Here is a 23,563-nt window from a genome sequence, read left to right as displayed (position 1 = left end):
ATATACATATACATATATAATTGTTACCTGTGTAATAAGAAATATTAAATTATATTGTAAATAATGTTTGTTGTTTTTGTTTTTTACTGTCTTTGTAAAGCTGGAAGCCATATCAAATTAATTATGATTTGATTTAATTAATTAAAATAATAGATTGATCATCACTAATCAGGCATCATTGAGAACTGTAGAGTGATAGGTTAATGATTTTGCCATATCACAGAGTGGTTAGAATACGCTTAACCCAACAACTAGCCACTTCATACCCTGTAAATCAGTACAAGGTGGTTAATAAAGAAAAAAGAAGCATTAAATGAAAATTTTTGTCACATAATGACATACTATTGCATAGAAAAGATAATTAATTATCATACATCTGGCAACTTAAGCACCACAAACAATAGCAGCAACTTAGCAAATTTGAAATTATGTTATCCAAAATTATTGCTGGATTATTGTTGGAACCGCATTATTGATTGATGGATTAGCAATGGTTGACCTGTATCATAAAAAAATATCATAAACTTTATTTGATCTAAAGAAAATTTTTACCTGAATGAAAATGGTCCAACTTCTTCAACAATTGGTTTACTAATATTAGCTTCTACATCTTCAGGATTAGTAATATTAAACAAGTATATTTCCAAATAAATAGGTAATGATGGTTCTTTCCACTGTTCATACATCTCTGACTCTTCAGATAATATTAATCTCTAAAATAAAAATTTAAAAATTTTTCTTGAATTTAATATAACTGCAAAAAATTTTTGTTTTATATAAAAGAAATAAAGAATGTCTTTTTTCACAGTGGTGTGAAAAAACCAGTTTTTAATTTTTTTTTCAATCAAAGTTTTTTTTTATCAGAATTAGTGAATGAATAACCTCATCCATGTATGGTCAACATTAAAAAGTCATGACTTATCCAATTTTAAACCCCATAATCACATAACAAGACAGTTTATTGAAGAGATTGTATGGCTCTGAAATCAGAGGTATAGACACTGAAAAATTCCAATACTTAATGATTGGCCCAGTTGCAGTTTAGTGAATTCCTGCATTTTATTGTATGGATGGAAGTTAAGGTCTTTGTGTAAAATTCTTTTCACACTCTGATCAGACATTTCTTTAAGGGGAACATGCGTAACAGATGAATGTCATGGAAAATTAGTAACAGCCTGTCTTATTGCTTCAATATTCTATGGTGTTCAAATGTTATAAAGTCTACCAGTAAAAGCTGAACCTGTGTCTCTGAATTTTCTAATCCATAACAATGTGGTTTTCCTGTCAGGAACCTTTTCATTTCAATAGAGCCTGAAAATAATTGCTATGTTGCAATGACACAGCCACCATTTTTGAAAAAGGTCTCAATAACAAAAGGAAGAAATAATTAATTTTTCACACCAGATTATTATCAGATAAAAGTTTAAGAGCACTGTCTATCAACATTAATAAGGTTTTGATGTATTTTACTCATCAAAACCTTATTAATGCCAATACAGTGCTCTTAAACTTTTATCAGTAACAAATGCATGATTCTTCCCATTCCATGCCATGATGACAACTGAATGGTATGCTGCTCAAAGACAACTCCATTCTCATAACTTTTTTTTAGTATCTCAGCACATTGTTGACAGTCATGGTTGAAGAAACAAAATAGTAATCATTGCTATTTCTGATTGTATAGTAAAAGTTTCAATAGAATCTATGATGCCTTTCTCATTTACCTTTCAGAACTGGGAGATTATTCTGCCAGACCCTGTATAAAGTTAAAATTGTAAATATCACTATTTTGTAATCAAGAGTGATTTACTAAACACCACATAAAGAATGTAAGACTATCACATGTCAAAAATTTTGAAAAATAAACAAATTCATTAAAAGCATTTAAAATTTCTACTATATTTATTGTTTAAAAATAATTTAATTGTTAAATTACTAGGACAAGTTTTTACTGAGATGTTTTGATTTGAATAAAAATAGATTCTTTCCTTCCTTTCATAAGGATAGAATCAAAATTTAATGACGAAGTTATATTAAAATTATGTTATTAGACTATAATAAGTTTATAGTTATATAAATATTTGTTATATAGTTATTAGTTGGAGGCAGGAAATTCAGACGATAAGAAATTTGATTGCTACACACAAAGCACTAGTTCACGACTCAAAGAATGCTAAATTTTTTTCTATTCAGTTTGAAGTCCTTCATTCTCTTTCAAGTAAATATCTAGAAGAGATCTCAGAAAAGGAAATGTGATTAATTAAGATATGGTCATATAATTCTCTCTTTTCACACTAATGTCTATAAATAAATGGGATCATACTCTTTTATCCCTGCATCACCAAATTCCTATCACTGTTTGCCAGTTTTAGTTGTAAAATTAAAAATTATTTTATTTTTTACATAAATTGTTTTATATCTAGTGAATTATATGCCATTTGCTATTTAAAGAAGAATTGATTTACAGGATTAGTTTAATTAAATATTTTAAGATTTACAAAAAAGGCATTACTTTAGTGCTACAAAAATACAAGAGTCAAGTTTAATAGTGTAGAAAACAGTACAGTACAAATATAAAATAGCGAAGGAAAAGTTTAGTGAAAAATGACAAATTAATTTAATTTAATTAATTGTAAAATAGACTGAAATATAATAAAAATATTGATTAACTTATTCTTTAATAATAGAGAACTAATTGAAATGAGACTATTTTTATCATCAACTTATAAATAGATAATCATATTTAAACAAGTAATAACACATATTAATTAATATTAATATTAAACTATCAGCACTTGTGTACATGAGCTTAAATGAGTTATGTGATCAATAAATTAGTTTCTTTATTAACTTACTTTTTAACAGAATTAAATATAAATAAATGACATTCTAAACAATTTGTATTAACCTTTTGTTTAGAACTTGATGACTATTCAAAACAGTCAAAAACATTTGTTTGACTGTTTTGACAAAAATACATTCTGCTGATTGAAACATTTATTTATTTTACTTGATTAAATCTAGGTATGTCTGCAGTGTTGGGCACTTTTTTGTTTTTCAGTATAAAATAATATATTTTTGATCTTTCAATACTTTAGTACTCAGCTCATTGCTACTTGAACTTATACTATACAAGTTATGCCATTGGCCGAATATTAATATATCATAATAACAACGTTATGGACATTTCTACATATTCATATGAAATAATATTTCTAGATCATCAGATTATCAAAAACAATTCATTAATTGATGACATTAGATATATTGCTATCTAATCATTCTAATTTATAGGACATTAGATATGGTGTTCAGTTTATATAACAGACATGTCTGCTATATTAAATACATAGTGAAGTTTTTCTACTTGGATATTCAGATGACCAAGGAAGTGTCAAAACATAATGGAGACACTTCCTTAGAAAACCCTAGCTGGAAAATGGCTGATAAGCATTGCCATGAAAAGCAACATGAGGATACAGGACTTCTTGAATATATTGCTGTGCCATCAACATCCCTCACACTAGTATAAGGAGTGCCAATTGTCATGCAAGATGGCTCTTCAAACCAGAATACTGGCAATGGAAACTGTTTGTCACTTAAAAGTAATAGTGAGATTGAATCAAGGGCACCCATACATTGGGCACATGCTCCATGCTCCCTTTTTGTCTCAGTTGCCCTTTTCTAATCCCTAAGGTGGCCCCAAACAACAGAAAATTCTTGACTTCTTACCTATTCTACAAATATAAAAGAAACTAATGAATAATATTTGTCCATTGACCTATACAACTTCATTGTATGTTGACCAAAACCCATTCCTTATTTTTAATGCCAAGTTAGCCCCAGGTGCATGCAGCACCACCTTGTGGGAGCACTGATTGATGTTGAATCATGGAGTTTGAAGATCCTTGCATAATGTACAAGGCCCTTTTTTATAGCTTCTGCTGCCCATTTTTTCATAGTCTGGAGGCACCTCTGGATTGAATTGCTCACCAGAGATCCTCCTGGTAAGCAATTCAATCTCACTATTACTTTTGAGTGGCATACTAACATTATTGTCATCCATTACATTGGCATCACTACAAACAAAATTAGCAATGACAGGGTGATTAGTGGTTGCTGTGCATGCAAATTTGCTTCTGCTACTCTCCAGACAATGGTACAGGAAAAGCCAGAATTTTGTACCTGTTCTGGCTAATGGGTATAGGTGCCATTGCAACTGTTTGTGCTTGGTCCAACAATTAGCTCTCCTGTTGGACTATCTGAGACATCCAGGCTTGTCCACTGTATATGTCTGTCTATGCCACCAACACCTCCACAATCAAATCAGAACAGTCAAGATAATAAGCAATTTAAGAAAATGGACATCCTGCTTCCCTTGACCTAATGTGGCCATTCTCAAATTCCATCAGGTGGTGCATAATGTCATTGACTGCATCTTACAGACAATCTTGGCATTTAAACACCTTCAATCAACTGGTACGGTAAAAATTCTGAATGCAGTGATCAAGATTGGCGACAATTGGTCTAAGACATAGCTATATACTGTATTGCAATAATTGGACAATTCTATCTGTGTATGTGATTTTTGTCAATGAGTTCATCTTGAAATGCATTTGTTCTTTTAATAGTGTACTCCTTACTGTTTCAGTTTATTTACATAAATTCAATATCATACAGTATTTATAAAATTCATCATTGATGATGGACTAATACTATTACATATTTTATAGCTTAAATAAAATAACTTCAAACATGATAAAAACAAACCAGTGTTTTGCTTTTATCATGTTTAAAGTTATAATGACCCAATTATGAGGCACTGTGAGTGATTGGGTCCATATTGGGCCAATGTCCAATCACTTATACTGTCTCAAATATACATGAAGATATTCAACATTACATTATAACATCTTGAAATTAACAACTGTCCTCAGATTAGATGAGATAATTTCTAAATATATTTCTCTTATCTTGAATCTCAGATAAAGTCTGTACAGGACAGGTCTGCGTAGTCATGGAGTAAACAGTTTGAGTCAGAAGCAAATTCATTGTAGAGAACTCTGACTCATTTTTCTACTATGTCTTTATATTAAGCTTCTAATAGGAGCATTAACCTCCTATTTTGTATTATATGAGCCTCTTGTAATGCAAGATCTTATTTTATGATGACTCCCCTACTTCATGATCTTTCTTTAGATACCACTAATTACTTTTGATTTTCTTTTTAGAAATTTATATATGAATACATTTTATGTCTGCTCATTCTAAGTTTTGATTGTCAAAAGACTTATATAAAATGGCTAAGTAGATTCGGGTTAAATCTAATGTTTTAGAATACTTTACTAAACCATAAATGAAAAATGTTTTGTATGTAATGTGTAGTTGAAGATGAAAATGATAGTGGTAATGGTGAAAAGATATGTACTTTAAGTTTCAACAGGAATGCCTGATGATTCACCTGAAACACACTGAAAAAATGACTCTATGATTCACTTGGTAGTGATGAAGTACTGTTTAGAGTTAATGTAATCAAAGTATAATTTAAATTATTATTTAGAGACAGAAGTTGGAGATGGACTTTCTAAAATTCTACAAGTCGGGACTCAGTCTACAGACTCCACAGTCCTGGTTGAGGACATCAAAAATCTCAAGTTTTACAAACAAGATTTTAACTTTTATAAAAGACAGCTAAATAACCCAGACAGCAGAAGTATCAGCCTGAAACTCTAATATATCAGATTCAATTCAGGGTCAGATGCTTAAAAATTTTCATTGGTGCACCTAGATGTATTAAACACTTCATTCCTTATCAGCTAGCATTGTTAAACCAATGAAGGTCATACAAAATTCTTATTGCTCGCAGAATGGAAAGAATTTTAATAACAAAATGTACTCAAGATAGAGAGTTTGGCAATTAATAATATACTGTATATATTCAGAGTGGATCCTTCCGCATTTATATACCATTTAGACTCACACAGCAACAACAATTATCTTTTATTCATGGTTTGCATTATGTTATATGTGGTATATTATATAAAACTAAACACTATAGATTTTATATTTTACTCCATTAATGTATTACTATTCATAGTACTGCAGTAGTATTTATGATCTTCAAATAAGTACAGTCATATTGTCCTCAATATAAAAGAACTAGATCATCTTTAGAATGAAGAATTAATGCATTTATTGTGCTTTACTCATAATTTTAAGGATGAATATGACAGAGATTGCTGCATTGTAAAAGGGATAAATAAATATAAATAAAAGCATGATAGACAGATTAAGAATCTTAGATTCAGATATTTTTTAATCCTAAAATATGTTTTATTTTGTGGACAAAACGTGTATGAAGGTTTAAAAAGTCTGAATTTTATTTAATTATCTTAATTCCTAAGAAATGCAGGAGATTAAGAATCTGTCCGTCACGTTTTACAGTAGCGCGTGCGTTTGAAAAAACTATTCACCCCCGAAAATTGCCGAAGTGAATTTTATTTAAACACATGAGACATTCGTTTAAAAAATTATTTTGTGCGTTCGTAATTTGTAAACAAAATGATAAATACGCTCGCGACGCGACGCAATTCGCATCGCGCCCTTAATCAATCGAAATAAAACGGGTCGATTAAATTTGTCAACACGTTGAATTAAGAAATGTTTTGATTTGATAAAAATAATGCACGAACAAAGGAACGAACGAAAAAAAAATAATCGGAAGATTTATTAATATTTAGTTTTCAGCTAAGCGACGCGCCGGGCGCCAAGGGAGAAGCGAAAACGGTAATATTTATAAGAATTTTTACTTAAAAAAATCTCACTGTTAAAATTACATTTTTTTAGATTACTAATAAATTTTTCTATCATTTAATTTTTATATAAAAACAAAACTAAAATTACTATTTAAGAGGTATGTATCAACCACATCGTCGCGTCGCGTCGCATCTCTTACACTGACGCGTGCGTCTTAACAACGCGAATGTAGTTTTAAAATCTAAAACAGTACTTTAACACGAACAAAGTAAATTTAAAAAAAAAAAAAACATTTTATCTAAAGATAATAAAACACATTTATTTATTTAAAAAAAACAATAATAATAATACTTCAAACTGACATCATCATCGTCTTACGTAACATCCGCATCATCTGTCTACATTTAAAAAAAAAAGCGAAAGAGGAGAGTTCCGGGAATTCTATCACATTTATGAATTAAGTTAAGGTTTATTTTCTTTAATGAACATAATTAGATTAAAAAGACTCAAGGACGAATATAGAAAAAATATATATATTCACAATAAAACTATCTCCAGCATCCACAAAGGGCGATAAAAGTCATAATTCTTTGTAGCAGATTTCTCTAACACTCCAAACTTAATTCCTCCTTAATCATGATAGGTCAACAAACGCAACTTTATACTTTTACGTCCCTCTCTAACGTTTCCTCCCTTCTATAAAGTGGACGGATCGCACAATATTATCTTATAATTGTCAATTCAATTTTCACATTCAACAACATTACTGAAGTTATACCAGACAGAAAGTTTTTTTTTTCTATTTATTTATTTTTATTATTATGGAATTAATAATAAATATTACAATATTTTTCAGTTTTTAAATTAAAATATAATAATTTTAGGGGTTAAAAACTGTGTTTAACTGTATACAAAGTCTTTCTGCCTTTCTTAGTCTTGTACTTGACACATGATACCAGTTCTTATCCTCTTAAAATCATTATTATTTTTTTAAATATAAATGCAAATTTTAATATATTTTTTTTTCACAATAATATTAATAAAAATATTAGAAAAATAGAAAAAAAGAATTAATATGTTATCAAAGTCATTAATTTCATACAAGTCTTTCTAGATTGATATCAAAGTTAAATGCAGTTCTAAGCTCCTAAAATAATAATTATTAATTTTTTTATTGTTAAAGTTTTTATTCTTGAAATATTTCCATAATTTTTATATTTGGAACATTATTTTTTATTTATTATTATTAGATATTTGAGAAGCATACCCTCCTACAGATGAAAAATGATCTGTTAGCAACAAGAAATGTAATTTGTATGACTTTTATATTGCTTTAATCATAGTTAACTGTTGTGAACTTAAAATTTAATTAATATATTTAACAAATTTTAGGTAAAAAATAAAATTTAACGGATTTAAATAGATAAAATTTTTAAAAATTACAAGAGGAATTGAATTACATATTGTATTTCAGCAATGGAAAGTTTATCTATCATAATTTAAACTACCGAACAAAGATAAAAATTAGTTTTAAAAATATTTTAACAATTTCATATTCAAATTTTTATATTTTTTCACAATAAAATTAATAAAATGATTAAAAAAACAAGTAATTAACATCTTATCAAAGCAATTTAAAACCATTTCCTTATATCCTTAAACCTTGTGCCAATAGCTAAACCAGATAAAACAATTTTTTAATCTTTAAAAAAGAACATTTAATAAGATTTTCGTCTAATAAAACTCGTAAAAAAGTTTAAAAAAATAATTTTTAAAAAGAAAATCAGAATTATTCATATTCAAATATACAAAAAAAATTATTATTATTAAAGTCATTAAATAATTTTTACAAATTTTTAATATAAAATTCTTTTATATTAAATTTTCAATTTTATTATATTAAAATCTACTTTTTATGTATAATAGAACTATAAAAACTCCTATATTCTATCTACAGAAGTAGACCTTGTATTTCTCAATAGCTGGTACGTGGTGTATATGAGAGCAACTTCCGTAATAAAATACTGTAGTAGAGCTTTGTATGGATAAAATAATCGATCGTAGCATCGATGCTTTTATCTATACAAACTGTATAAATTATATTAAAAAGATTCGAATAAACATCATTTACGATGTATTAAGAACACAATTTATAAGTTAATTAACGCTAGAAATAACAATAATCATTTAACAGTACGGTTTACGGGGGTTACCGTGTTAGGGCCTGGATGATTATTTCTCTCAGTTACATTATTGTTTGCGGTTGTTTTTGAAAAATCTTTTTCCTTTAGGAATCCTCCCATAAAGAAAGTAGCCTCGTGGTTTTAAAGATGGGCAATCAATACTTCTCTCGAATTCGAATACTTTATGGTTTTCTTCGTATACGGCAATGCGATACATGGGCGATCTGCAGAAGGAAAATGCCTCCATGGATTGGATGTTTTTTAAGGGAAATTGGCCCCTGTTTAGGTGTTAAACAAGTGGTTCTGAAGAAGTGCTGTCTATACGTATGGTGTGATATTATAGGTAATACAGTAATAGTATTCGAGGAAGGTATATGCCCATATCTAGTTTAAATTGAGAATATCGGGTTCTAGAAAAGCGTCCTGCAAAAGGTCCAAAACAATATTTTGCTGTAATGCAGCCATGCTGAATACAAGCCTTCTTTTATACGTCACTCTCTGCTATTGTAATTTAAATAAAGATTTCGGCCTAATAAAACTATGTATGGATGATTTCGTGCACCACTGCGTATTGATCACGTAATATAGATCATACCGTAGAAGAATAATATAATATTTAATAATTCCTTCTAATAAAAATCGATAATTTCTGATGTTTTTTTCGAATTTACATAATGTTTAGATTGTAAATTTAGATGGCGATATTACACAATGCCTTATTTCAGATCAACACGATAATGCTATTGATCGAACCTACAGGATGATCACTAGTCGCTGTGTCTTTTGTAATAGGGAGTGCACACAGGTTTTTTGATCACCCTGTATTATAAATCTAACATAAAATTAACCCGACGTTTTTTATAAATGTTGTTTTCACGTGAAACCAAACCAAAATCTCCGTAATTTGATGATAACAATGTCATATATATCTTGCAGAATTTTGTAATTCATATACCGATGGGTTCTTTTATTTAATATTTACGTGAAATATCCGTTTACAAGCAAGCTATTGTTTGGCGCTTTAAGAGGGTGGCGCTATATCGAGTCTAACTCGTAGACGTTTACTTCAATTTGACGTTATTCCAGCAGTTCTTTTTGTATTGACAACCGAACACATTAGTATGTAATGAGAGCGTGTTTATGAATTTCGTTGATAATTTAAAAACCATAATTCATTGAAATATCGATATCCTTCACACGTTCTTATTAACCCTTAACTGGTTTTATGGGGGCCACACGGCCCCCACGCATCATATTTTTATGATTTTTTAAAAAACTAAATATCGTGCGCAGCTGCCATTTTATGTAATCTCATTACGTCGTGACTCTTAGCAAGTGCCAAATGTTTGGCCCTGTAGCACTTACAAGAATGGAGCTACATACCTTCTGGGGGCCGCGCAGCCCCCACGATACCAGTTACGCTGGTTTTTTGTGGAAATGTGTTTTTATGGTTTTTTTATTTTTACAATTATTTTGCAAAGATATTTTAATCTTTCATCAAAAATTCAAAATGACTACCAAAGAATCATTTGAACTGCTAATAGATGATAATATTATACAAATTGCTAGATCAAGCCAAAATCTCCTGAAAAGAGTATGTTGTCATTTTGTGCTGGAAAAAAAGATGGTAAGTATGCTACTAAGTGCAACAGTTGTTTGAAATTTATTTGCAAAGTGCATAGTACTATAAAAATACTATGTGATAACTCTCAAGACTGAACTACGTAATTGCATTAATATGTTCCTGAGTCTTAAAAATAGAAGTGATTATATTACCTGTGGTTTTTTAACAAATGATAGTTAGAGGCTATAAGAGATACTTTTTTATAAGATTACTTTCTTAAGAATAAGAAAAAAAAAATATCTTTGGTAAAAACTTACAATAGGGTAGATTTTTGTTTTGTTAAAAAAAGCATACACCAAAAGTTGTAACAATTTTGTGATCTCTTGTAATAATTAAGTAAAGAAAATTATATAAATAAATAAAAGTTGATTATACTAAAGAAGGGTTCCATTTAGCATTTATGTAGTTTTGAACTGTCGCATTGTTAAACTTGCTCTCTAAAGGCAAATTTTGCTTGGGGGCTGCGCAGCCCCCATGATACCAGTTATGATTGTAAAATTTACAAAACCAGTTAAGGGTTAAAATTATCGATTTAATTAGATCAAAGCTATTAATTTATTGGATTTTTCAATTTTCTTTACAAACGAATTTAATAAGCTAAATCAAGATTTATCCAGGATTTATTAAATTAAATATTCTTAATTTATAAATGCTTATTGATATTATTAAGCAAATAATTATAATAAAATATTTACGCTCTGTACGTTTGTTAACAATAGTAATAAATCTGCAATTCATTTTAAGTAGAAAAGAAAAACCACCATTCACTTCCTTCATTTCTTAATTAATGCCATTTTAGAATGAAAACAAGAAAATATTTTTGTTGATTTTATCTTATTTATTTATTAATCCATAATATGGTAAAGATTAAAAGACATTATATCAAGTAAAACCTGTTTAAAGCGGAACCTGAATAAAACGGAAACCTGCTTTTAAGCGGAAAAAATTCTTCTGGAAGGACGATTATGTTAATTAAAAACAAACCTGCTCAGAACAGAAAGTTGCCAAATATGAAAAAAATATTCGGTACTCTGCGATTCCGGTTTACACAGGTTTTACAATACCTTGTAGTGTATTGTTTATTTGTTTGTTTAGTTAAGTTACGGCAACGCAACACTTGGGCGATCTACCTAGGGAACTTTTAAGGGTACTTAGCCTTTATTTAGGCGTTACAGACGTGGAGAAAACCCGGAAAACTCCACGTGGCCAGCCCGTCCTGGCGAAGCGCGAACCCATGACCATTGTTCTAGGAAACGGAACCTCTTGTCCACTGGTGGGTATCATAACCGCATAAAAATTGAGTAAAATGAGTGGAGTAACATGTTAAGGGCACCTATCTTTTTGGCACTTAATATGTGGTTCCTCCATGCCCTTTATGCACATCAAATAATAATTGTTTACGTATAAATGGGTGCTTTATCTTATGGTCAAACAGAGCAACTGCCTGGAGCCCCCAACCAAGTGGCCCAAACTAATCTTTTATAAGAAAATCTTACCCCCGGAAGAAAAATATCTGAAGTAATTGGGGCCCCTTAATTCAAATTTGCCTGGAATCCATGAAGCTGTAACGCGTCATTGATTTTAACTGTACATTTTTATATACAGTATTAGTTATGCAAGTAATGCATCTGTTTAATCGCTAAGTGCATTGAAGATCTCTGAGTAAATGTTTTTTTTGTAGAGTCACGCAAATGGCTTTCTATTATCTTTTTGTAGATGAAATATTATATGGAATATTACTTCCAATTACAAATAAAAGATTCCATTATGTAAAGTTAAAAATAGGTAATAATGAATTAGAATTTTTTATTGTCTCAACTATAATCTAAATTTTCGTGTTTAATTTCATGTTTGAATTAAAATAGCTTTAATTTAACTCGAAATTTGTAATTAATTAAATAACAAATTGGCAAAGATGGTCAACAGAAAGCAATTGTAAAGCAGAAAGCAGTTTACTTTTTGTTATTTTTAGAATTTTATGAATGATACAATCTTCAACCGAGACTATACAAATCGCAATTTATTATTGTATTATGAAATACGATCAAAAATTTAAATTGAAGTTTAACACTGTTTCTTAACATATTTAAACAAGCGATATTGTTGCTAATTTAAATATTTTTCTGTGAGCTCAAAAGGAAATATTCTTCAATGGTTCTTGAATATTAAAAAACAAAGTCCACCAGTGACCGAGTGGATAAAAAAATCAATAAACAATAAAGGTTAGTCGTGGGTTCATGCCTCACCAACGTGAAGTTTTCGGAGTATCTTTCACGTGTCTAATTTACCATTAAAAAAAACTTCCCGAGAGGGATCTCCTCTTTGGTAGATCGCCCATCTGTTGCTTTGCCACATCCCATCAAACCAACTCATTATTATAAAATATGGATAGCAGCAGTTACTCTAAGAAGTTGTGAAGCCCAGCAGCTATCCATTTTCTGTATGTGGAATAGTTTGGAATATTCCCCTTATCCTCGTATCTTCAGTCTATCAAAAAATGTATTATATTTTTTAAAAAATAAAGAAAAGCAAAGGGAGGAATGAATAATTTGTAACAAGCGCTTTTTAGGCCTCTCTATATTCCAGGACACATTCTCAGTATTTTATAATACAAACTGTATCGCCATTATCCATAAGAGTATCATGGCTAATACGTGTTATTTGATAACAGATGAACGTACAACTGATAACTATATCATATAAAATCAATTATAATCTAATTCACCATCTTTACACAAAGGAAAATTAATTCTGTTGCCTTGATTTTATCATCTGCATTCACGAAGAAAAGAAGTTCATTATCATTGTTGAATGCGTTATCTTCTAAAGTTATTTTTCATGGTCATCCTTGAATACTCAAAAACGTATTTATTATCATCTTTGAGCATTTTTATCTGCTTTATTTTACATTGAAAGTAAAATAAATTAGATTAAAATAGTTTCAAGGATAGAACCTTTGCAACACTTGGGCGATCTGTCTTAGGGGTTGCCTTTCGAGAGGTCTTTTTAAGGATTACTGGCCTCTATTCAGGCGTTACAGATGTGGAGGAAACCTAAAAAATTCCACGTGGCTAGCCCGTCCTGGCAAGGCGCGAACCCATGACCGAACTCACAGTGTTCAGAGAACGGGACCGTTTGGACACTTGTGGGCTTGTGGTATTGGCCAAACACGTCCTAAAAAAAGCGTCTTAATGCCCACAGAACAGAAAGTATGGAGAAAAAATTAGAGTTATGTAACTTCCTAAAATGAGAGACGGTTTTTTATATCATTTGCAGCTGCAGGATAAAAGAAATATGTGAAAAGTAAAATTTTGCAACTGTTATATCAACTCTGATATGAGACAATATATTAAAACTATAAAAAGTTATATAGAGATTGTAAAATAAGACATTACAATACTTAACTTTAAATACTGTTTGAGATATTTGTAATGCCATTTTTAATGTATAAAGTACTGTATTATATAATTCTTGTACCAAAATAAAAATACCTTTTTACTTTATATATATATATATATATATAAAACTCCGTGACGAGGTAAGAATCGAGAGATAAAGCCTCTTAGGAAACATAACTTATAATTACAGTACATGTAACATATGACAATGTTCCCAACGATACAGTCGCTGCTGTAAACATGATGTATCAATTTATATATGTATATATAGAAATAGAAACTAGACGTTATATTAAACGAAATTTATAACTACTTTGCAATATCGTTTTATGTATTCTTAATATTTATGTGTAAGTTATAACATTTAAAACAGAAAAAAATGCTCCTTTAGAAGTGAACGTAATAAGTAGGATTTAATGAGATGATTAAATCCTTTAAATCACCTACAGATATTAAAATTTCGTATTGAAAACGAATCTTTGAGTCATTTCCTATGAAGTTCTTCTAATTGCAATGTGACTCTAGCAAACAGTTGCTTGCTTTGTCACCAATCTGTATTGGCTTTCCACTTTAGCTGCTTGCCACCTAGAAACACCCTCTGCATATAAACACTATCAAATTTACTATTTCACAAGAAATCTACAATATACTGAAATTTAAAATTCATGTTTGCCATTTCTTACAAAATTGACAAAAATTATCAACAGCATGTTGCAATATTCCTCGGGTACTTGGTGGCACAAACTGTACTGTCACAACAGCATCACAGTAGGTTGTTATCACCTGCCAATTGATAACAGATGAGCGTAGAACAGAATTACCAAATACATCTTGTTATGAAAACAGAACGAAATAGCATTTCTTTTAAATACGAATATATAAATATTTAATTAATTTAATGCAACAAATCTGCCAAAGACTGTAACAGATCGCGACCTTCGTTACTTTGAGGGCAAGTAAATATCAGCATTTCATTATCTGATTGCAATCAGCTGATTCTAATCACAAGATCGTTTTATAAATATATTAAATTTAGTGTTAAAATGAGTGGATAACGATGATTTTAAGGAGGAAATTGCAATTATGAAGTAGCATATGTAGGCTATTTATGTAAAGTACCAGTCGACCCCCCCTATAACACTGTTGATTTTTCCATTTTATATGAATTCCATGTTTTACGAGTACCTTAGATTTTTACAAATACGTAGATTTTTACAAATACGTAAAAGCCGTTCACAGCCCGGCACACGTATTTGTAAAATCTAAGTGACTCGTACAACATGGAATTCATATAAAACGGAAAAATCAACAGTGTTATAGGGGGGTCGTGTATTAATTTTATAAAGTTACAATTGTATGGAATTTAGGGTAGAGATAGTATAGTGTTTAGTATTTATTGTAGTTTTAAGTACGTACGTACACAGTGATATAGTGAATGGTTTAGCTGGGTCCGTTCACAGTTCACTGTATCGAGTGTTCGTTAAGTGATATTATATCAACAAATAAACTCACCATTTTTCTTACCTATTTTACCCATTTCTGTTATATTTTTTATACCTCAGATTGTGAACATGTTCAGTTTTTCAGTGTGTCCGCTGTTAGGTCGTTTTTTTTAAATTTTCTCATTGAAATAATATAAAAATGAGGCCAAAGTGACGTAAAAATGGTGTACGTTTTAATTCGCGCGACGTCAACTTATGTACAGTTTAATGATAAAACGAATTTCCTTAAGGGTTCATTCGTTTTATCAAGATTATGAACACTTTTGCATAACAATATATAAAAATAGTAAGAAAATAATACATATTTTTATATTTCTTATACGTTTTTTCCTAACTTCACACTTAAAAACAATCCAGCAACGAGTTGCGTAACTTTCCCGGTAACAAAAAGTTAAAATTGTGTGTGGCGCCATCTGTTACCAGATTTTATTTTTAAATTTTTTTATATTATTAATTATTATAAAATGACCAAAAAAAAACTTAATTTTGAAGGTAGAGACGAATTTTATTTAGAAAAAATTGTCAATGCTAATAACCAGTAAAATCTTCATCAAGGCCTCTCTACCTGTACCTGTTTTCCCCCTTCTATCTTTTACCACCAAAATTTAATAGCAGCAATGCCCCTAATGCACGAATCTCCCTGCAAAATTTCAGAAATTTTCGACGAAAGACACAAGAGTTATTAAGCTTCAAAGAGGGTAAACAAAAATCCTGCCCTAAAACACAATACAAACATCCATATATCGAACAGAAAACCCCCTTTTTTCATAAGTTAACTTGTTAATTTAAGTATTAACAGTAAAAAAAATCATGTAAAGACGTGTTATTATGTTATGGCGTGTTATTAACTATATAAGGTTTTAATCTTTAATTAAGGAGGAATTTATAAAGTAATTAATAAACTTATTGCAAAGATACTAAGAAACTCGCAGGAAGTAATTGCTAATTCTATAAATTTAGCAATTAAATCTTGATATTAAAAGATGATATTAAGTTAATAAAATTCAATGATGCCATCGATCGGAGTCGCCATCAATCGTGTTACTTTCATTAGTTAAATGCACGAAAATCTCCTTTGTTTGACACTTTCCTTTTGAAACCTGTACAAAACGGAACCTGCCAAACAGGAAAAAATATTCGGTATCCTGCGATTCCGCTTTACATAGGTGTTACTGTATTAAACACCTGAAAAAATAAGCCATTAAATCGTGTAATCAGGACAGACCTCGGCATTACAATCCCGCTTTTAGCGTCATCCATTTCGGTTGTAAAAGCGTACACTTTGCTTAATGTTTAAAATATATTAAATTATTATTAAACGTTAAATTATATAATATTAATTTAAATAATTCGAATCGAGTGAATCCTAAATATCGACTTTACTTTCGTTACGAAAGACATTTCGATTTATGGATTCGTTTAAATATTCGATAACAAAATAAAGGCGAGTTCGAGGTATATTGACACTAAATTGATGTATAAAAGTCAATATTTTCGCCTCATTTAACTTTATAAATTGAACTATGAATCCAACTTCGATCTTCTATTTGTAGCCCTCATTTATTTGACAAAATAATCGAATAATAATATTGGATTCATCAGGGGATGAACATATTCAATATCGTCACTGACGCGTTACTCTATGGGCAAACAGGGAAATTGTCTGGGGCCCCCAAATCAATCTATTACAAGAAAATATTTTCCTTAAAAATTCCCCCGAAGTAAAATGTCTGAAGTCAACACTGTACACGGGACCCCTAATTCAAATTCGCCTGTGCCCCATGAAGTTATAACCCGCCACTCTATCATTTAGTTACATAAAGGTTAAATGCATTCAAAATTCGCGTGGGGGAAAAGACGTAACACCCACCAGAGGATAAATGAATAAAACCACTGTCGTGGATTCGTGCCTTGCGACGTGGAATTTTCCGGGTTTTCTTCACGTTTAACATCTAAATAGGGGCCAGTTTACCTTAAAAAATCTTCCCGGGAAACATCCACTCTCAGACAGATCGCCACGTGTCGCGTTGCCTTATACAAATAAACCAAAAAAAAACATGTGACTGTGGGTGCAGGAGGGAACCACCTTCCTCCTAAAACCAAAAACATGTAGGAACGGCATTAATTAAAGCAATTTTTTAACCACTATTTATTGAAAGAAACGTTAATTTTCCATAAGATTCTGCATGCTGTACTAACTTTTGTGGGCCCGGCCCTCTGCCAGAGAACATTTTGGGGCTCTTCTGCTGGAGCTAGTAGGAATCACGATAGAAGAAATGCTGTAGAAGTTGCTAGCAGGAGAAGTTACAGAAGAAGCATCCCTGTATCTTGAATGCTCCTTCTGTATCTCCTCTTGCTTGCACCTCTTCTACATAATTAATACAGAAAAGTCTTTATAACTAAATACATGCTTGGTCTAGAAAAGAACTGAACAAGAGACAATTTAATAATTGAAAATCTTGCAGTTAATGTAAACAACCTTAAATGGAAGGTCGAATAATCGAAAGTAGTTCGGTTTCGACCTTCAATCTCTGCATTCTTAATAACTAATGGGCCTTGCTACAATATTTGCATAAATATTTTCACAGATATGACAGACTTGACTTTAATCTCATATATTTTTCTTATCAGAATCTTGCAAAATTCTTAAAATTTTCAAAATTATCTTTACTCAACATCAAAACAAGATAATTTCTGCNTTTCTTAATTTAATAATTTTGATTGATATAATAAAAAGTAATGAAGAGAAATTGAAGAATCACTTCAAAGTATTTTTCAATTGTCTGGAGTTATCTAAAATGACTCACAGTATCAAGAAGTTATTGACTTTTTGCCAGTTTCTTCAGTTTTACAGACTTATAAATTACTGTTACTTTATGCTATATTTTTTAAATTAACAACATTCCTTGCATTCTCCTATTACATGCAACATTAAATTAATTTATGTATACATAGTGTTAATATAAACTAGACTTGTTCTCTAAGCAATAACATTTAACAGGCCTTTTCCCTCCACTAAATAATGATACATATAAAAGCGTGAAACCCTAATCTGCAGCTTGTTTAGCTTACATATCCAAATCCATATGTAAAACTATGTAGAATAATAATAATGCATGTTACAACTGTATTATATACAATATGGGTATATATGTATGAGTTTCCTGATGAAGGATCAATTTTAATATGGAAATCCTCTTCAAATTACTTTATTCAGATTATATGAAGCATCCTCGAAGACTTTTTGAGTCTACGAAACTGATCGGAAGATGCCATAAAAGGTACGCAATCTTCTCCAATTTACGGCACGAATATCAGGGATTCAATTTTCTATTATTACATTCAAGTTAAATTAAATAATATTTAATATTTTAAATATTGTTGAACTTCTGAATCTATTTTTACAATGTTCAAGGCAAAAAGTTTGCCTTGAACATTCTAAAAATACAACTGAAAGTTCACGACACTCATTACTATAAAAAAAAAATTAAATCAAAATAAATTATTTGTTGGGGACTTTTCATAATGAATTCTATTACAAATTTAAAAGTTTTAATGTTTTATCATAAGTTAACTTGTTAATTTAAGTATTAACAGNGGATGGAAGTTAAGGTCTTTGTGTAAAATTCTTTTCACACTCTGATCAGACATTTCTTTAAGGGGAACATGCGTAACAGATGAATGTCATGGAAAATTAGTAACAGCCTGTCTTATTGCTTCAATATTCTATGGTGTTCAAATGTTATAAAGTCTACCAGTAAAAGCTGAACCTGTGTCTCTGAATTTTCTAATCCATAACAATGTGGTTTTCCTGTCAGGAACCTTTTCATTTCAATAGAGCCTGAAAATAATTGCTATGTTGCAATGACACAGCCACCATTTTTGAAAAAGGTCTCAATAACAAAAGGAAGAAATAATTAATTTTTCACACCAGATTATTATCAGATAAAAGTTTAAGAGCACTGTCTATCAACATTAATAAGGTTTTGATGTATTTTACTCATCAAAACCTTATTAATGCCAATACAGTGCTCTTAAACTTTTATCAGTAACAAATGCATGATTCTTCCCATTCCATGCCATGATGACAACTGAATGGTATGCTGCTCAAAGACAACTCCATTCTCATAACTTTTTTTTAGTATCTCAGCACATTGTTGACAGTCATGGTTGAAGAAACAAAATAGTAATCATTGCTATTTCTGATTGTATAGTAAAAGTTTCAATAGAATCTATGATGCCTTTCTCATTTACCTTTCAGAACTGGGAGATTATTCTGCCAGACCCTGTATAAAGTTAAAATTGTAAATATCACTATTTTGTAATCAAGAGTGATTTACTAAACACCACATAAAGAATGTAAGACTATCACATGTCAAAAATTTTGAAAAATAAACAAATTCATTAAAAGCATTTAAAATTTCTACTATATTTATTGTTTAAAAATAATTTAATTGTTAAATTACTAGGACAAGTTTTTACTGAGATGTTTTGATTTGAATAAAAATAGATTCTTTCCTTCCTTTCATAAGGATAGAATCAAAATTTAATGACGAAGTTATATTAAAATTATGTTATTAGACTATAATAAGTTTATAGTTATATAAATATTTGTTATATAGTTATTAGTTGGAGGCAGGAAATTCAGACGATAAGAAATTTGATTGCTACACACAAAGCACTAGTTCACGACTCAAAGAATGCTAAATTTTTTTCTATTCAGTTTGAAGTCCTTCATTCTCTTTCAAGTAAATATCTAGAAGAGATCTCAGAAAAGGAAATGTGATTAATTAAGATATGGTCATATAATTCTCTCTTTTCACACTAATGTCTATAAATAAATGGGATCATACTCTTTTATCCCTGCATCACCAAATTCCTATCACTGTTTGCCAGTTTTAGTTGTAAAATTAAAAATTATTTTATTTTTTACATAAATTGTTTTATATCTAGTGAATTATATGCCATTTGCTATTTAAAGAAGAATTGATTTACAGGATTAGTTTAATTAAATATTTTAAGATTTACAAAAAAGGCATTACTTTAGTGCTACAAAAATACAAGAGTCAAGTTTAATAGTGTAGAAAACAGTACAGTACAAATATAAAATAGCGAAGGAAAAGTTTAGTGAAAAATGACAAATTAATTTAATTTTAATTTTTAAAAAACTGAAATATGAAACTTTACAAATGATTTTTAAGTAGAATTAAATAATTATTTCATGTAAATTTCCATTTGGGAGTGTAGAAAGTTTCTTAATTTAATAATTTTGATTGATATAATAAAAAGTAATGAAGAGAAATTGAAGAATCACTTCAAAGTATTTTTCAATTGTCTGGAGTTATCTAAAATGACTCACAGTATCAAGAAGTTATTGACTTTTTGCCAGTTTCTTCAGTTTTACAGACTTATAAATTACTGTTACTTTATGCTATATTTTTTAAATTAACAACATTCCTTGCATTCTCCTATTACATGCAACATTAAATTAATTTATGTATACATAGTGTTAATATAAACTAGACTTGTTCTCTAAGCAATAACATTTAACAGGCCTTTTCCCTCCACTAAATAATGATACATATAAAAGCGTGAAACCCTAATCTGCAGCTTGTTTAGCTTACATATCCAAATCCATATGTAAAACTATGTAGAATAATAATAATGCATGTTACAACTGTATGTACAATACATCAGAACATACTTTAAAATTTGCGGGTGACAGTTTAAAATACAAACACGGTACCCTTTCAGGACATTAAAATGGTAAGTAATAACAAACTGGTTTAGGACCCCACGAGAATGCACACTCATGAACACAATTATGTGCATAATGCATTGTAAACTATGTTGAAGGTATGCGGACAGTTAAAGCATACTAAAAATCTATATTTACAACAAAAATCCCCATACACAATATATCAGAGTATACTTTAAAGGTGTCAGTTTAAAATGTAAACATGGTGCATTTCAAGACACTAATAGCAAGTGTAGGGCCCCTCTAATCATAGGACCTCCCATGAGAATTCATCAATTCTGTTTGTAATGAATACATAAACTATGTTGAAGGTACGACGACGGTTAAACATGCTAAAAATCTATAATATTTACATGAAAAATCACCGTTATTGTATGAGAATTGTATCGTTTAACGTTTCTACTAGTATCATTTTTGGAAGAGAAAGTTCAAAGGTATTTTTATATACGGCACCATATCTTTATTAAGGTACATATAATTTCGATAGTCCACTATTTGAAAAGCTTACGATTAGATAATTTATCGCTACCAATCAATATAATTTTGTACTTTGAACGTGTTCGGTAATCTTTTAAGATAATGTCAAATCAGCTCCATTCTTCCATACAAATTTTTAAGCAGAAAAAAAGTTTGAAAAGTTTGCTTAAAAATCCGAATAAAGCAATGAACAAATCTCGGTGTGTGTGTGTGTGTGTTTTGTATGAGGTTAAAGTTATAAAGTAGGAAGAAAAAATATCGTTCAAGGTCTACCACCCGTAGTTTTGAATAAGCATTGAAAACAAGGACGTGGACGGGATGGTCCATTTTTTTCACAAGTGAAAAGGTCATTTTAGAAAGGGAGAGGAGACAGAAATATTGGAAGAATCGAACAGTTTTTTTATAATTATTATTATTATTATTCTCCGAATTTTAAATCATTTATAAATTAATTTTTTTAAAAAGTTCACTTACCTTTTCTACTTGCCATTTTAATATATTTGGAAATAGAACGTAAAGTAGAAGACCCGCTAAAGCGAACAAAGCTCCGAAAGTCACTAGGACTCCAGTTTTAGCAACTGGTGACAGCGTCATTGTCCCGAAGATTCCTATAAAATCAGCTGATGGATTACAGAAAAAATAAAATAATTATTTAATTACGAGTCGATCTGAAGTTTGGCACAATAGAAAAAACAATTGGGTAATTATACACGCATGACAAAAACTGCCCTCAATACTTTTTTCCTTTCTTCCTTTATTGTTTAAATTGTGAATAAGAAGAGTAAACAAAGCGAATCGACAACAACACGTCCATCCCACAAAGTAGAACTAATAATAGAAGAGGCATATACTTTGGCACGTGATGGCGGGTGACGCCTGTCTAATTGGTTGTACGGAAGCGAGGCCACAGAACACGCGCGTAACTCCTCGTGTTTGTTTCGTGTACTGTATTCTTTATCAGCTGTTTTTCGATAGTTTTAAATTCTTTTCGAAATTCCACGAGAGAATTTAAACACGTTTTAAAGTATAGAAATCGAACTTTTTAAACGTTAAAACATTTCTGTAGTGTTGGGCTCTATCTAGTGTATTTGTGTACACATACCACACCAGATAACGATACGTGTTAAAAATGCCAGGCCTTAAGCTGCTGCTGCTGCTTGTTTAGCTTATGGGCAAATCTAACTCCGAAACTATTCTGTTGTATGATATTGCATAATGCTATGTTACAACTGTATTATATACAATATATCATAACAGTTAACATACATATATGGATGTCAGTTTAAAATATAAACATTGTACATTCTCGAGGCACTAATGGCAAGTATAATACTAACAAAGTTTGGGGTCCTCTAGGGGCTGTCCATAAATTACGTCCTTTCTCTTGAAATTTTTAACCGCCCCTCTCTCTCCCCTTGTCAATAGCGTGTTGTAGCTAAATGGGGCCTAAAGTAAATTTGAATTAGGAGGCCTCCTGTACAATTTTTTCGGGGAAATATTTTCTTATAAAAGATTAATTTAGGGCCCTTTTTACCCGTAGTCACCACTGCTGGTCCCAATTTATCCAAGTTAAACTCCCTGTCCTCTTAGGACGTCCAACAAAACTCCCTTGAAACCTTGAATGATAAACATCATAAGTAGAAACCATAAACTGTATAAAATTTAATGAAATAAAACGGACGTCCACGAACCCCTTCCCTTCCTTCCAATATGGATTCCATTTATGGACAACCACCTAAACACATGGCTCTATGAGAATTCGTAAGTTGCACCCAAGTGAAGATAATACGTTTAAATATATATACTATATATATATAAATCAATTAAAGATGTAGCAATGGCTAACTAACTTTTGGGCCACTCCC

The 23,563-nt window shown here is 30.4% G+C and overlaps 1 protein-coding gene across 1 annotated transcript in view; it reads right to left on the bottom strand.

Moving 5' to 3' along the window:
- The window catches only part of LOC111618177 (scavenger receptor class B member 1-like), a 64,759-nt gene extending 42,216 nt beyond the window's left edge, over positions 1 to 22,543 (bottom strand). The window contains exons 1-2 of the mRNA XM_023359640.1: positions 22,173 to 22,543; positions 552 to 713 (exon numbers count right to left, since the gene is read on the bottom strand). Coding sequence (XP_023215408.1) covers positions 552 to 713; positions 22,173 to 22,292 — 282 coding nt within the window. The 5' untranslated portion in view covers positions 22,293 to 22,543. The remainder of the gene's footprint in view (positions 1 to 551; positions 714 to 22,172) is intronic.
- Between the last annotated feature and the right edge of the window lie 1,020 nt (positions 22,544 to 23,563).

Source organism: Centruroides sculpturatus, unplaced genomic scaffold (genome assembly GCF_000671375.1).
Source record: "Centruroides sculpturatus isolate CEXI.00-Female unplaced genomic scaffold, Cexi_2.0 scaffold257, whole genome shotgun sequence".
NCBI classification, from domain to species: Eukaryota; Metazoa; Arthropoda; class Arachnida; order Scorpiones; family Buthidae; genus Centruroides; species Centruroides sculpturatus.
The sequence above is the reverse complement of the archived record's forward strand: the minus strand, read 5'-3'. Positions and strand labels throughout refer to the sequence as shown.